Raw genomic sequence first — 15,602 nt, forward strand, 5'->3', positions numbered from 1 at the left:
TAAAGACCTTTGTCCTCTGTATGTAAATGATTTATCTGTTTCCTCTATTTTTTTTCCTTTTCTTTGCAGTTTTTTGCCGAGGTACTGATAGAAGACCCTGTGCTGGTGCAAGAGATTGCTTTGTCACTGTTAGAGGTGTAAGCAGATGGAGAAAAAAAGACAGGCAGAAAAAAACAGCTCTTTATCCTGGATTCCTTCTCCATGCTCCTGGAGCTTGTCACACTCCACCATCGGCTGATGGAGGTGGCAACAGAAAGTGTGTTGTTAGCCAGGTTAGTGGTCAGCAGTGCTGCTTCAGCTTTGGAGACCTCAGAGACGAATGGTTTGTAGGGAAAAAAAAGTAACTTCTTTTAAATAGACCACCTAATAGATTTGGAAAAAAAAACCACAGAGAGAGAGTGAGTTGCCTGCATCTGTGTTGTGGGAGATATGTTTGCTTGTTATGTGGATATGGAGTCTACCTGGGGTTTGCAGATGTTCATTTGTTTCAAAAGTTGAGGCCACACTGCTCCTCAAAGCTTAACAGGAGAGGCCCTTTCCCAGGGAAAATGCTGAAAATTTGTCAAAAGGAGGAGGAGCAGGAGGAATTCATTGATTGAATGAACACAACGCTTCTGCAGAGTTTTGCACAGATTATTATTTTAACCACCTTCTTATGAAGAGTAGTTCAATATAAAAAAAGGCATACAAAAAATACAAGCTTTGTTCACCACCAGAGGTAAGAAAGCATAAATTGTTCTGGCTGTGCTGATCCTTGCTAAGATAATGAATTAATCTACACAAGGGATGTCAGTGACATGCATTTAGGGAGTTATCAGCTGCAGAAGATGACAATTTGTACAGGAAAACAAAGAAGATAAGGACTGAGTTAATGGGGAAACTACAAAGGATAGTGTTGATCTACTGGCTTGGAGGCAGGTTATTGGTGAAGTTCCTATTGTTCAGCTCCATATTACTTGACATTTTTATTAATGATCTCAGCAGAAAACATAAGAGGGTGTTATTAAAATCAGGACATTGTAGTGCAGGCAGATAAAACTGATACAGAAAATAAATGGAATTACAGGAAGAACTCATGGTTCTAAAGACTGGAGTAGTAGAAAGGAGATAAGCATCAATAATGCAAAGCTTAAGGTTACACATAATAATAGGAAATTCTCGTGTGAACTTTGAGCTTACTAGTTGAAAGCAACAAACAAGGAGAAAGAACTGGGTGTAGAGCTGGCTATTGGATGACTAAACTGCAAACATATTGCAATTGCGGGAGGGGGAAAGCCATGACATCTGACTGTGGATCAGGCAATGAGTTGTGTAACCAGTAGAGAGAGGGAGAACTGATGCCATGTATGTGATCCTGGTAAAGCTTCGCCTGGATTATTAAGTATAATTTGGAGATTTGTGTTCAGGCAAGATAAATTCAGATTAGAATGGGAGCAAAGATGATCTAATAGCATACTGAAGGGAAACAGAGAACGCATTTTACAAAAGCAAATGAAATATCTTGGCTTGTTTATCCTACCAAATGAAGCTTGAGAGGAGATAAGATTGTTCTCTATAAATACACCAGGAAGATAAGCACTGGGAATGGAGAGGACCTATTTAAGCTAAAGGCCAATTTTGGCAGCAGAACAAATGGATCTAATCACTGAGAATAAATTTAAGCTGGAAATTAAAAGGGCATTTCTAAGAATCAGACAACAAAGTTCTGGAAGGGAAAAGGGTAGAAGACTAACGGTATTAAAATGGGGCTTGATTAATTTATGAAAAGGATTTGTGGGACGTGATTGCTTGCAATACCAAAGTTGGGTGTGTAGGACAGACGACATTCCAGTCATGGTTTTTCTTTGTCTTAACCATTTCTCTAGCTTTCTTCTTAAAAATTTAGAGTCTGTATCAAAAAGTCGGAAGCATTTATTTACAGCAGCTGAAATCCTAGACATCTTTAAAGATATGTGAGCCATGACCATTCAGCTTCATTTGGTGGAAAACCCTTTTCTGTCACAACTCTTTTCCATTAAAATAAGAACATGTGGAACTGTAATTTGATATTTGGAACACTCCTGGGCAAACAAACAGGTTAATTTACTTCAACTGAAGCAATTCCATGAAGCAAGAAGGTCTCCTTTTCTTTCAATTTGTGTTTCCTGTTTGGACACTCAGCTTTCTAATAAAATACAGATTCTAGGTAAACTTCTTCTGCTGGTTGAATTATCTGTGTTCTTTCACTCATACACATACATAAATACACACACACACACACACACACATTTTCTGGTAATTAGTAAGAGGTAGGGTAGCTGAAAAATCAATATCCAATCACCTTTTTTTCATGAAAGCTGTAGGAACTTAATATCTTGAAAGCCCTGTCTCTGTGTCAGATTTCATTAATATTCACCAACTGATTTAAAAGTTATCCAGAGAAGACAGATGCGCAGGCTGCATCATCACATGCCTGCATTTCTTTCAGGAACAGGGCTCAGAGAACATTCTCATCTGGGGTGACATACTTAGAAATCCCTGAAAAATAGCAGTAAATTGTCATTTTCCAGGATGGAAATTCAGAGTAAAGTTATGACAAAAAATAAGACCTCACGATGCATACATAAGGCCACTAAGCATAACATTATAAATTTAGTAGAAGACGGTTAAGTCAGTCTAAATACCAGTATAAACCTATATAGTTTATTTAATGTGTCATTTGAGGTGCTATTTTTACATCCTCTTTTGTTGTGATGAAGTTCACAGGTCATTATGCTATGAACTGTTAAGAGAGATTCAGGCTGAAACATCGGAAAAGTTAGTAATCTCTTTTTCTGCTATGCAGAGTAAAATGACGTGAGCGCGCCTACGTTAGTGGATTCTTCTACCTCACAGCATAGCTTCTCTCAGACATTTGGGGGGGACCTGCCAGAATTACTCCTATTACTTGCTTGTCTCTTCATTCCCAGAGTGGAAAGTCATTCAAATCTAAAAGTACATACGTTATGTTTCATGCACTGTTCCTTACAGCCCTTGTTGTTTCTACTTGTTCCTCAGCATTCCTCAGTCCTCAGTATTCATCTTCTACCATCTGATGAAAAAAAACCTCCTTTGGTAGAACAGTGCAGCTGTATGCTGATTTTTTCCCCTTTGAACACTGTTAATAAGCTGAATTGTGTGTCAATGTCTGTTCTGTATAGGCTGTTCATATATCTATACTGGTCAACTAAGAGAGCAACCATTATAATAATTACACAAAGCTCTTTGATTTAAGATCTTAGAGTTGATTTTGGCTGTGGTCCATATGGTTATTGATTGATGCTCACGGTGTCTTTCATATATTATTTTGTCTCTTCTCCTTTTCTTTCCCTTACTTTGCAGGCAGGGAATGCTACCTGATTTTAAAGAACTAAGTCTTCTAGGTCCTATTTGTGCCTTTATCACATTCTCAAAATATAGCTTCACTGTGACCTGATTTATTGACTGATAAAACACCTGCCTTAGATGTTAGGAAGAAGCAAGGGAGTATCTTATTTCTTTGCAGTCTGTATCAAAAAGTGAAAGTCTTTCTTTTTACCATCTTCTGATACTATATGAGAAGAGCCATCACAAGCCAGATCAGTGTTCTGTGGTCTTGCATCTGAAGGAGCCCAGGGATGGATTACTAGGGAGGGAATACAAAAAGCAGGACAGTGCCCACCTTCTAACATTTGGTGCTTTAGAGATTTCCTGAGCTAGTGGTTGCATCTAGACCACGTGTTTACTGTCTACTGATGGACTGCCCTCATAATTTGTTATACTGGGGAGGTTGTATTAGGGCTGTATCATGCTGGGTGCTTCTAGAATAAATGTTTCTTGAGTTATGAAGTTACTGGTTTAATAGTAATAATGTGTCTGAACTCTGTTGAAACTTCTTCTCTGGCGGTCAGTCCTCTTCCCGATTTCTAATCTAAAATAACATTCTTCATGTCTCTGCCAAAAGCAGTCCTTTCTAAATGGAAAAATTTAGCACACTTTCCTTGATTTTCCCTTATAACCTTGTAGACTCGCAACTTATTGTCCTTTGTTCCTAAGTGCTGTCTGTGTCAATCAAATGGGCAATGCTGAACAACCATCAGCTATCTGGGTAAAACCCTTGTTTGCTTTGTAGCCATTGTACTATTTCAGATGACAAGAAATGTTTTAAATTGAATACACATCTCATTGGAATTAACCCGATGGATGGAGGTTTCTAGATGTGTACTGCTCACAGCAGGAAGGAAATTAATTTTTCAGATACATCCATGTGTTTTTGTTTTTAGGATATATAAGGCTTTTGCGATGGAAGCAGGTTTTGGGGGGTTCCATTTGTACCTGAGGCCCATGCACTTTGAATCTACATCTCACAGGGAGAAAGCAGACCACGTCCCACCAATGTTCATTACATCTCTCCTGGAAGATGACAGCTATGTTGACAGGTAGACTGGCCTTTTTTGTGTTTCTCTTTAGGTTAGATGGGACCAAGTCTTTAGTCTGCTTAGACTCACATACAAGCCACAAAAACTTCTGTATGTAAAATGCATAAAATTATTCAGGCAGAAAATGGAAAATGCTGCATGGTTTGTTTCCTTTTTGTATGGACTCTGAGACTGAATAGTGCTGATTTAAAGCTGTTGAGCAGTGAAAGCATGGAGACTCTGAATTTGTGTGTAATGCCGGCAATTTTGGAACTCAAGTACATTTTCTTTCAAAGCAAGGGCAGCCTAATGGGGTGGGGCTGAAAGTGATTGTCCCAAACCTCACCAGTAGCAAAACAGGACCTCAAAAACTCATGTGAATAAAGTCCTTATTCTGAGCACGAAGAAAGCTTTTTCTCCTGCAGTTATGCTACACTTCATGAAGTGGCATCTTTGATGTTTTTTTTCAACTCAGTGACTAGTAGACTCAATCTCTGCACAAGGAAAAGGCTATTTATTATCTTACCTTTTCCCCTGGGGAAAGGGAATGGAACAAGTAGATTTTGCAGTCGCCTTGATTTACTCTTTAAAGAGTTGGTAAATATGTGCGTATATACACACACAAAAATCCACTGGTTTGTGTATGTGTTCGTGTGTATTTTCAATCAAGGTTTAGGAGGAAGAAAGGAAACAACCTGTGAATATCTTACTAGATTCAGGGAGGGCATCCTGTCTGTCGTTCCCTATGGCTAACGTGGGTCGTAGGGCTCCCTTCTGACCTGTACATATACCGCCTGCAGTCCCGTGCTGTTGTTTGCATCCTATTCACTTGCATACACTTCTAGCCTGCTGTGAAAATTGGGTTGTTCCAAACAAGTTTAGCAATTGCAAACAACCCAAAATGGATATCAGAGCCCGTAAGACAGTACAGCAGCACAAAAAAAACCACATTAGGAACCAATATTTGAAACAAGGCATGATTAAACTGAACAAGCAGATTTTTCACTGGTTTAGACCAAGCTCATCTATGAGGAGCTAATGAGTCATGGTAAAGTCAACCACAAAACTTCACAAGAATATATTATTTTTCTTACAAAACTACTTCTGAAAATTAAAGCAAGGCCTAATATCACTAAATTAGGGACTAGAGTGACCAATGCCATTATGTGTTCTAAATTTAAAGGCAGAAAGAAATGAAAAGTATTTCTGAATTTGTCACTGTTTCCCTTTCATCCTCAGTTTGGCTTTTTTCTGTCTCATACTCCATTTTATAGATAATTTTGCTTTTATTGCAGATATATTCCATCTACCTTACCATTAAGCATTCAAGAAATCGACAGTCATATTGGAAAGTTTAGTTTCCGTATGAGAGATGGTGTTACACAGGTGAATGATTTAATTTGCAGAATAAGCAAAAAAATGTGTATTATGTTATTACTTATTTGCTAGAGTATTTAAAGGGCTCAGTCATGTATTTACTAGACACTATAAACTACTGTTTGTCTTTCTCTGAGTGATAATATAATTTAGTCCACTGTTTTATAATTAACTTCATGAAATTGGACTGAAAATTTGATTGTCAATGTGGCCTGATCCAGGAATCCTTACTGGGATGAAACTCTTTAAGTCAGCAGAGTTTATTCTGAGGAACTTTGTTAAAAAAAGCAAGATCCCTGAGTGTGGCTCTATGCACCCATAGTAACAACATTTGATGTAGAGAGTTCTGTAATGAAAGAAAACTACCTTAGTCTTCAATGCTGTTTTGCATATTTAGTCCTTTCCTCTTTGTATAAGTGTATTAAAACAGTATCACAGACTGCCAGGCTGTGGAGATTTCTTCTTTAAAGCTCTCTGCAAAGTCTTTTTCTTGCCATCAACTCAGTCATGACCTGTACTCTGCAGCAGGGTGGCATGTAATTACAAAATTGCCAAGGAGAACCAAATATGTTTTATTTGTTATCTTACTCCTTTCCCAGCCTGTTTGCACTTGGCTACACTGTCTGGCACCGTCCTGCTCTACAAAGCAGAGCTGAGAATACAACTCTCTAAATACAAATGAATGAAATGTTTCCTTGATCTCTACATTCAGTCATGTTTCAATGATAACAATGTATACAAATACAACAGAATGCTCTCTCTTACCCCTCGTTTCATTAAATTAAGCTGCTAAAGTAGTACAAGACAGAGAGCGATGTCTGTAATGCAACCTTAGGCAGAGGAAATGCCTAACACGTTGTTTTCCCTCTCCTTAGCTCTTGTGTCCATCTGGAATAAGGAACATGCACCTTATCCTGGCCTGTCAGGTCACTCAGAAAAATGCTCTTTGGCAGCTGTTCAGCGAGCCTCCTTTTGTTACTTGGCCCAACCTGCCCATACCCTGGATGTAAAGGTTAGCAGCATCTTTTTCCTCACATTGCACTAGTAGTGGGTTTTGTCAGACTCAGCCCAAAGAGGGTATCTGTTAATTCTGCTTATAATCAATTGGATGGCAGTTCTGCGCAACACTTGGAACAGCATCACTGATGACTGCAGGAACTGCAGGGATTGTGTATTAGCGTATGACGTAAAAATAAATGGTGTTGCATCAGTGATTTATTTAAAGTCTGTTAGCTGGGTAAGTGATGGAGCATAGCTAAAAATATACCTCAAGAGAGGACTGAAGGAGGTTGGAGATTAATTAGATTCAGAAGGCACAGGTGAAATCTTAAAGCTTGTGGTATGCAGTAAGGCTAGTGATCACAACCTGACCATGAAATATGCACTGTTCTGGGATGGCAAAACCATCAGTTCCTGCTGCTTTCATTCGTCCTGTCTCCTGAAAACAAAATGATTCTAATGGCAAACATTCGTGTCAGCCTCATGCCATAACGTTGGTTCAAAAGCTGCCTGCCAGGGTCACCAAGCCATTACTGTTCCTCATCTTATATTTGGTGCTTTTTTTCATCGCATGTTTAATATATGGCGCTTAGGAGCTGCCCTTGTGTCACACATGCTAAATCGTTGTAGGGCTCTGTGTTGCATTTTCTTATGCTGCTGTTGTGTGTCTTCCAGAGACAGCTGCATTACAGTGATGAGCCAAGTGACCTCATACGCAATTTTGAATTTAAAAGAAAATACAGATTCTTTAGGGCTCATCTTGTCCTCTCTGTGCTTATATTGACATCTCTTTCTGTGTTCCTTAGGACACCCCATCCATCCCTCCCCCCCTCAGCCCTCTCTTGCATCCCCAATGCTCCCCAAGCTCAGTCCCTTGCCACCCAGCAGTATCCTCAGCTCATTCCTGCATATGGGAAGTGCCCATGTTTTGCTGTCTGGCTGGGCAAGAAGCACTTTGTTTTGCAGCAGGTTTGTAGCCGTGCATGTGCTGACTGCCTGGCTGTCACGCTGGGAGCCCAGCTGGCCACTGCCTCGTGGGAGCTGAGCAAGCCAAGCAGAAGGACTAGAGATCAAACTCTCCCTCTCCTCACTAGCTGAATGCTGATTTTGCAAAACTGGAAGGACCTTTATACCCGTGGGACCTCTGTTCTTCAGTCAAATGTATTTAAAATTAGTCAGAGCGTTCAGAAGTTGTTAGAAATGGGCTGAGCCAGCTAAGGGAATGAGGCTAAAACATGTCCTGTGTGACAACAGTTTCTTTCTGAGTTTAAAAATGAAAAATAGACGTTGTTGTGAATCCCCATTGTCTCATTTTGGGTCACTCAGAGCTGCAGTGTGGGGACGGGAGGAAAAGATGTCTCATGCAGCTGCGACTTGCAGGCTCCTGAGCATGAATTGCCATTCGTAGAGCAGTGTCCTGTACACTTTCTTTCCTTACACTGGAAGTGAATGTAAGGAAGCTCCTAGGGCCAACACTCACCCCAGAGACTGTCAACTGCACTACAACAAACTTGTTTCACCATTGCATGGTTTGCATCCTGTCCCAGCAGGACACCATACAGCTGAGATCCACTGGCCCAAACAAACTGGTATCCTGATGGCCCACCAGCAAAAACCCGTGTCATGCAGTCAGAGCTGCCTGCTTGCTGCTGAGCAGGAAGCCTTCGCACCACTGATCTCATGCAACTTTTGGCAGCACCTGGGCCATGTCCCAGGGAGCTGTCTCACTCTTTGGCTGCTCAGTGGATGCCCAGGTGTTGGCAGCTGGATGGCCAGCTGTGCAGCCTCCCAGGCCTGGCTGGACCAGCAAGCACCAGAGAGACCACAGTCTAGTTCGTCCCAGAGGCTGGTTTCCTTTCCCTCTCACTGAGAAGCCTGAGATTCCTCATCTTCACTTCTAATCAGATCCTGCAGCACTGAAATCCTTGGTGGAACTGAGCAAGCCTGGTTTCTTTCCCAAATCGATCCTCTGCACTGCCATACAAAGCACTGCTGTCATCTCTCTCGCTGATAACCATGAGTAGTGTTACTCTGGAAGTAGGTTTTCATCCCCCAGTTGAAAAGGATTGATCTTCCAAACATTTGGCGTTCTTTTACTGTCTAAGTGCTGAATGGTTTCTTTTCCACAGAATGGCAGCAACTGTATTTTTCATCTTCCGGTGTCTCCTCTCCTCTGTAAATCATTTAATGGCTGCTGCATCCATTCTGGATCAGTCTTTGATTTGCAGGAGAATTAGTGTGCTTCCTGAGTTCCCCTGGACTTCAAAGCACCTGTGCCACTTTTGAAATATGAATTCAAGAACTTGGAAAAGTACCGCTTGTTCCTACTTGAAAATTAGGATTATTTTTATATACATATGCAGAAATTTCTGAGGTTTCTTCGTAACAGGAGCCACTAGGACTTATATAGGCGGTGTGGGGAGATGAGTGTAGTTTTTTGTGTTCGTGGGGAGGCAAAATGATTTTCCAGACAAGTGATCTAGATATATAATTATTTGTATATATTGGAAAATGTGAAGATCTGGGAATATTCATATTTTATTTGCAGCTGACTGAATGTCGAGAATGTTCTCTGACTTATAAATTGGGTACTACCTCTGACTCTGCTGCCACTAAAATTTCATTATGCCTGTGCTCAATGAGAAATGTTTTTTTTCTGCGACTTTCAGTGATCCCAGTGAATTATTATATCATAAAGCTAGGGCAAATGAAAGCATACAGAATTGCAAATCTACATTGATTTAGTAGGAAGAGCTGCCAGTCTTTACGAGAGCAAGCACAGAATTGATATTCATGATATTTTAGGAAGGAAATGTAAGTCTAACAAGTCGGAGCAGTTCAGCAAGTTGAAGAAGTTCAGTGTCTGGGAGGAAAAGAGAGGATCAGCTGCTGCAAGCAACAACAACAGCCACTTCATTCTCTCCTGGGCATTCTTCAGGTTTACTCTGTCCCATTAAAAGGTATTTGTTACAGGCTGGCCAAGCCCCCTCCACCGGGTAGGGGTCAGTCTGGCACACACATGAATCCCAAGCACTATCTGTTTTACATTGTGCTGGGCCTCTGATGTGACAAAACACAGCGATGGGCTCTCGATTGTAAGGGCATGTTCCCAGGCACCCTGGCTCCTGGTGTGAACTGGAGGTCTGAGAGTGGTCAAATCCTGGGGAAATAACCTGTTATTTAAAGGAGGAAATCCAGGTGTCCTCTAGGAGTTTCTAAACAGGAAGTTTACAGTTGAAAATATGGCAAAATTCTGAGAAATTATAAGTGGGTCAGGATATGGCCATTAACCAGAGTTTTGCTCCTCCTGTAGAACAGAGCTTGGTCTTGGTGCTCGTATGCCCACTTATTAGTTCCTTGGCCTGGTTTCACGGCTTTTACTTGGGGTACTGCGTACTAACAGGGTACTGACAAGACCCAGTTAGGGCAACTTTTTTTATTACTCAGTGATGATCAGCTGGAGGTCAAGCACTGAAAACTGCATTAATTGAACAACACATGGTTTGAATGGACAAATAAAAAAGCATTCAACATGTCCAGCTTAGCCCAGGCAGCCTCATGGTTCCTGTTACTGCCAAAATGCCCGTATGAGGAGGTACATTATTTTTTTAGTTTGTCACTATTTCTTTTGCCGTTTATTTCAATTGCGCTAAAATTAAAAATACACAGACTGGGAGACTGTCCCCAGAGAGACACTCTTGAGAGGTGATTCTTCTCAGCTCCCACACTTTTTTTTTCCCTCATTAGGCTTCCAGAAGCTTTTGTTTCCATTCAGCTGGAGAAATGGGGGCCCCGAGATACGATGCTGAGCACTTTCACTCAAAAGAGAGAAGCACTGGGCAGCAGGCTGCAAAACCCTGTAAGTACATCAGGAGGCTCCTCAGCATCTTTGAGAGGGACTGTTGGTTTTTGGCACGTAGGCAAAGTGGTAGCTTTGAGTTAGCATTGTACTTACTCTGTGGTTACTTCAGGGAGAAAAGTAACCCAGTGGCAGGTGTGGAAACTCTGGCGGAGGGCAGGAGGCTGGGACATAGTCAGGATGTGCAGGTCAGGCACTGGGCTGCAGACGGTGACTAGCAGTGCTGGGAGACCCAGGTGAACCTTCTTCCACCATGCTGTCTCCCTGTAGTCTCCCACGGGCACAGCTGCAAGGCTCATGATGGAGAGGTGCATGGAAAACAGCAGCAGTCTGCAGACACGCAGCTAACTAATGGTTGAGGATGCTAACAGGCATTGCTCCTAAACTATTTCCAGCCTAGGTAAGGCAATAAATTCTGGCTGTACTTACTGTGTTAGGTACAGAATTGTTCTGGGCTTTTATGTATGAAGCATCAAACAGTGGTCCTAGCTAAAGACAAAACACTATGTAAGGAAGGCTCATTTAATAAATACTTCTAGCAGGTTTTGTTTTTTTTTTTAATTTTACAAGAAGATGAGTCATAAAAATAATAATTGTAAAGATACAATGATGGGTATATAGATTTTGCCTTTTGCAAAATTCTTCTTTATCCAGTGTCTGGATAAAGGCGAGAACATGGATCCTGTATTAAACTGCTTGTGATTCTGCATCTTGTGCTGAATACATTACAAGTTAGGCAAGGCCTTTAAGAAATTACCAGGTAGTAAAAAGCAAACTCCTTCTACACAAACCCTTAATGGCTATTCTGGTTTTGAAATAGTCAGCATAAATTATTTTTTTAAATGTACTTATAAGCTTCTTGCCAGCTCAGTAGGCTATATGAGTGTATAAAGAAATAACTGCTAGCTGCAGACTCTTTTGGGAAATATTACAGAATTTGTGAACTAAATTATATGAACCAGACTTGAATAAAATAATTCTGAATTTATTTACAAGACTGCCTTAACTGTCTACTGGGTCTGGTATACTGGTTGAAATTTTTTCTTGATGTTTATCCTCCTTAAAGTTTTGGAATTTCATAGTTTAGATATCTGTAACACTGTATGTAATCTGGAGGGGTTTTTAAGATTATATTAATAGAAAAAGTTACAAGGATTTTGGCTTTGTTAGATTCACAGTACATGTAAGTCCCACGTGATACTAAGAAGAATATATTGTCTCATTATAGGATGAAGTTCTGAAACTCAAGAGAGACATTATTGTTGAATATTGCCATAAGTAAGTATATTGGATATAGATGTTTACTGTATGTCTAATATATCTTTAATATATATATGATGTAGACATTTCACCACAAACACGTCATGTTTTAAGCATAACTCTTGTATTGAGGGCATCTTTTTCATATGGGTAATATGAACTTACAGACTTTCTCTTCAGTGTGTTATGAATACACCTGTAAACCATTTTGTAAGCTGAGGAAAAGAACATTTTGAGTGGTTTAGTAGGATAACAATCCAGGCAGTACAAGCCATGTTGCTGGACAAATAGGAAATATGGCCCTTAGTTTCTTTATGAGGAGAAAGGATTGATGATGGGATGCTACGTAGAGTATTTCAGCAGAAATACCAGCTAAACATCATCAACATGAAAGATAAATTTTTGTGGAAATAATGGACAGTAGATCAGAGGATGAATGAGTGGGATGTACTATCCTGCAAATTCAATCTAGTTTATATGACAACTTGGGAGAAACCAGAGTTTCAAGCAGAGTTGAATTTGATTTTATTTTTTTTTTTTAAATCCTGCATTCATATGTCAATGTTCAGTATTTTATGGTCTTTATTCCCCAATAGGTTTATGTTTCTGAGACCTTTGTCTTGCACACAGTATCATGAGACTGAGCACAAGGGCCAATAAAGAAGGAAAAAAAAATAAGGAAATGGGCTATTTCTAGTCTACTTTAACTGAGAAACAGACCATACTTGACATATTGTACTAGACTAGTTTATGTGTTACCTTTCTACTGGAGTGTGTAGCCTATTATGAAGCCACCTAAGAGCTGCACGTTCCAGATGCACTCCGTCAAAAGACTGGGCAAGAACCTGGCATGTGGCCAGCATCCAGGTCTGTCTTCTCCTCATATGCCCAGATATGCAGAGGTGCATCCAAGCAGCCTTGGGAAAGAGCATGGCAAGGAACAAGCCGCAACTTGGGCAGCTGTTTCAGTAAGTCTTGTTTTGCAAATGACGTAGGCTTGTGTCATGCCACAGATGCAGACCACCTCTAAGCCGGTACAGCTTATCGAGTGTGTAGGTAAGGCCAGACTGATGGGTGTGGAGAAAGCTTGCAGCTGGAGTTTCAGCACAGCTCAGGGATGATGAAATCAGGGTCACAATGTCTAATTCCCAGCTCTGCAGTTAACTTGCCATCTCACGTAGCTCCTTCCTGCTTCTGCTTCCTTATTGTGGTGTAAGTATCAATAGCTACCACAAAGCGGTAGCTGTATTAATTTGCAGATATTTCTAAAGCGTTGTAAAGACATCTGTGGGATGAAAAGCATTGAATCTAAAATTTACCATGGCTCTTAAATGCCATGATTTTTATCCCTCTGGTTGTCACAGTACAGAAGAATTGTAGCTTGTAAATTTTGCTGTAGAAGATGCCAAAAATGTCCATACAGAAAGAGATAAGGCTCAACATGAGATAAGGCTTAACATGCTGTGTGTCCCAGCATGCCCTGAGAGGTCAGCTCATCGGGTACTACGACAGCCTAAGAAGCCTCTTAGATGATCTCCCTGCCATCAGAGACAAGTACTTCATCATTGGACTATCTCAAGGAAAAAAAGGAGAGCAAGACTTACAGAAAAACCTTGCAGCTGATCCCAGGTTTGTATTATGTTTACAAGCATGTTGGGCCAGAGTCCTCAGTCAGTGCACTTAGTAAAGGCAACTAAATGTTTGTAAGGGGAATGATAGTCTGAAAATGCCCTGAGGAGTGTGTTCTGCCAGTCTTCGGGCAGTTTTTATGGATGGAGAACATGCACAGTCAGAGTCACCTGCAAAAGCTGGCACGCGAAGAAGAAAAGCTTTAGAAACGTGCTTGCTTCTAATCCCAACGCTGCATGTAAGGGGGAAAGAAATGGATAATCTAATTTTCAGGATGTAAATCTTCTGCTTTAATGATTAAGCCTAGGTAGTGAGGGCTGTCGTACCCTTTAATTTTTTTTTTTTTTTTTTAAAGATTTAAACAAAACCTGGTAGTAAGTTGCAGGCATGTGACTTGTCAGAAGTTAGGAAAGGAGAGGAAGAGCACATGACAGACCAGGGGAGTGACCTTGTATCATCTGCTCTTTTCAGAAGGAACGGTTTTTTGGCCATGTCACAAGGATCTCCTTCCTCAAAACTTGTGGCTAGCAAGGCGAGCCCTTCTGCTGACTTTCTGTAAGTCTCTGGGCTCTCCATGTTAGCACCAGCAAACAGATGGTTTTGGATGTGAAAGTAGTCACCCAACAGGGTGGTTTTGCTCTTGGTCACCTTGTTTCCCAGCAATAGAGAAGCTCAGCAGCAAACACAAAAAACCACACTTGCTAAGGTTCAGGCAAAAGCTTTAGTTCTGATAACAAAGGTTGGGAGTGTGGTTACAAGCCAAAGAAATAATAAAATATGGTTCAACAAGGTACATGAGAAGGTGAACATCACCCTTTCCCTGTGGTTTAACTGCATGCTAGCTGCAGGCTTGTGGAGCTACACTGGTCTTGGGCTAGCTCTTATCTGGCTAGCAGTTGCTGGTGAGTAACCCCATCACAGACAAACAGCATGGGCCATTTATCTTCCTTTATCTAACTGCTTTTATTGCATGTTGTCTAAGGCAGTGTATTTGGTACTGCTGTCTTGGGTGCCTGGAGAAGCTTTTAAGCTCTATAGTATTTCGCATATTATCCTAAAAAGTTCTGCATGGACCATTCTTACACATTTGCTCTTAGGTTTAGAAGGACCCTTCTCCAGACACAGTGAGAGAAGATATAATAGTAATCCTAGAGCAAAATATTTTAGTAGACTTTTGTTTCAAGCTCAATCTACCCCTTACCCCACGTTCTTTCAGTCTGGGGGTTTGTGGGTTACACAGTGTCCATCTTCTGCCCTGAACTTGTTTGGGAGTTAAAACCAAGAGCTGTTACTTGTGATAGCAACTGTTTTGGTTGCCATCCTAGTTTATTAGCAATGACTAAATCAAACATGATTTATTTGCATAGAGGAGCTGAGTTCAGCTGCAGAACCTGTACTGCTGCAGTTCATGCTATGCACTACCTGCTACTCTTGATGTCACGGGGACATCAAACAAAGAATAAAGCCACGGTGCATTTCAGGAGTATCCGTTTTGTGACAGAGAAGGCCTTGCAGATATTCCACATACAGATCAGCAAGTCCTAGCATTGTGCGCCCTAATCAGATATTGGCTCCTTTCAGACCTGTAACTCTTCAGCAGCAAGAAAACATTTCAATACCCTATAACAGTTTATAGGGTTATACTAGTACACTTCAAAAATGTTAATATAAGCGCATGAACTTAGAAGCAGTTACACATTGTCCTTTTACACTTTAAAATGAAGCATCTGAAACAATGAAACATCCTAGAAAATAAGCATGGATACATATGTATGCCCTTTTATTTTTTAAATAGCCCTTCATTTTCTGAGGTTGCCTTTTCTCCTCCTGTGCTTTGACGCTTGCCTGTGTCTCTCCAGCAGCTTGCAGCCCAGCCACACTCACCTTCATGTAGCTTGCTATACCACGCTGCTTTTCTGCGTTTGATATGCAAAGAAAGTTGAGAGCAAATCCTTATCTACCAGAGGGAGGCAGACATGAAGGTGTCTGAGAGGTGTCCCCCAGTGAGGACTGCTGCAGGACACTCTGCACCTGTATCGACCTGCCCTTGGTGTTCATGCCAG

The 15,602-nt window shown here is 40.9% G+C and overlaps 1 protein-coding gene across 1 annotated transcript in view; it reads left to right on the forward strand.

Annotated features, from left to right (window-relative positions):
• LOC104467468 (transmembrane protein FLJ37396) overlaps window positions 1–6,802 on the forward strand; it is a gene marked incomplete at its 5' end in the record, with an annotated part of 31,715 nt that extends 24,913 nt beyond the window's left edge. Inside the window, 4 exon segments of the mRNA XM_010081254.1 lie at window positions 178–272; window positions 4,281–4,436; window positions 5,711–5,801; window positions 6,668–6,802. Coding sequence (XP_010079556.1) covers window positions 178–272; window positions 4,281–4,436; window positions 5,711–5,801; window positions 6,668–6,802 — 477 coding nt within the window.
• Window positions 6,803–15,602: the final 8,800 nt, after the last annotated feature.

Source organism: Pterocles gutturalis, unplaced genomic scaffold (assembly GCF_000699245.1).
Source record: "Pterocles gutturalis isolate BGI_N339 unplaced genomic scaffold, ASM69924v1 scaffold15444, whole genome shotgun sequence".
NCBI lineage: Eukaryota > Metazoa > Chordata > Aves > Pterocliformes > Pteroclidae > Pterocles > Pterocles gutturalis.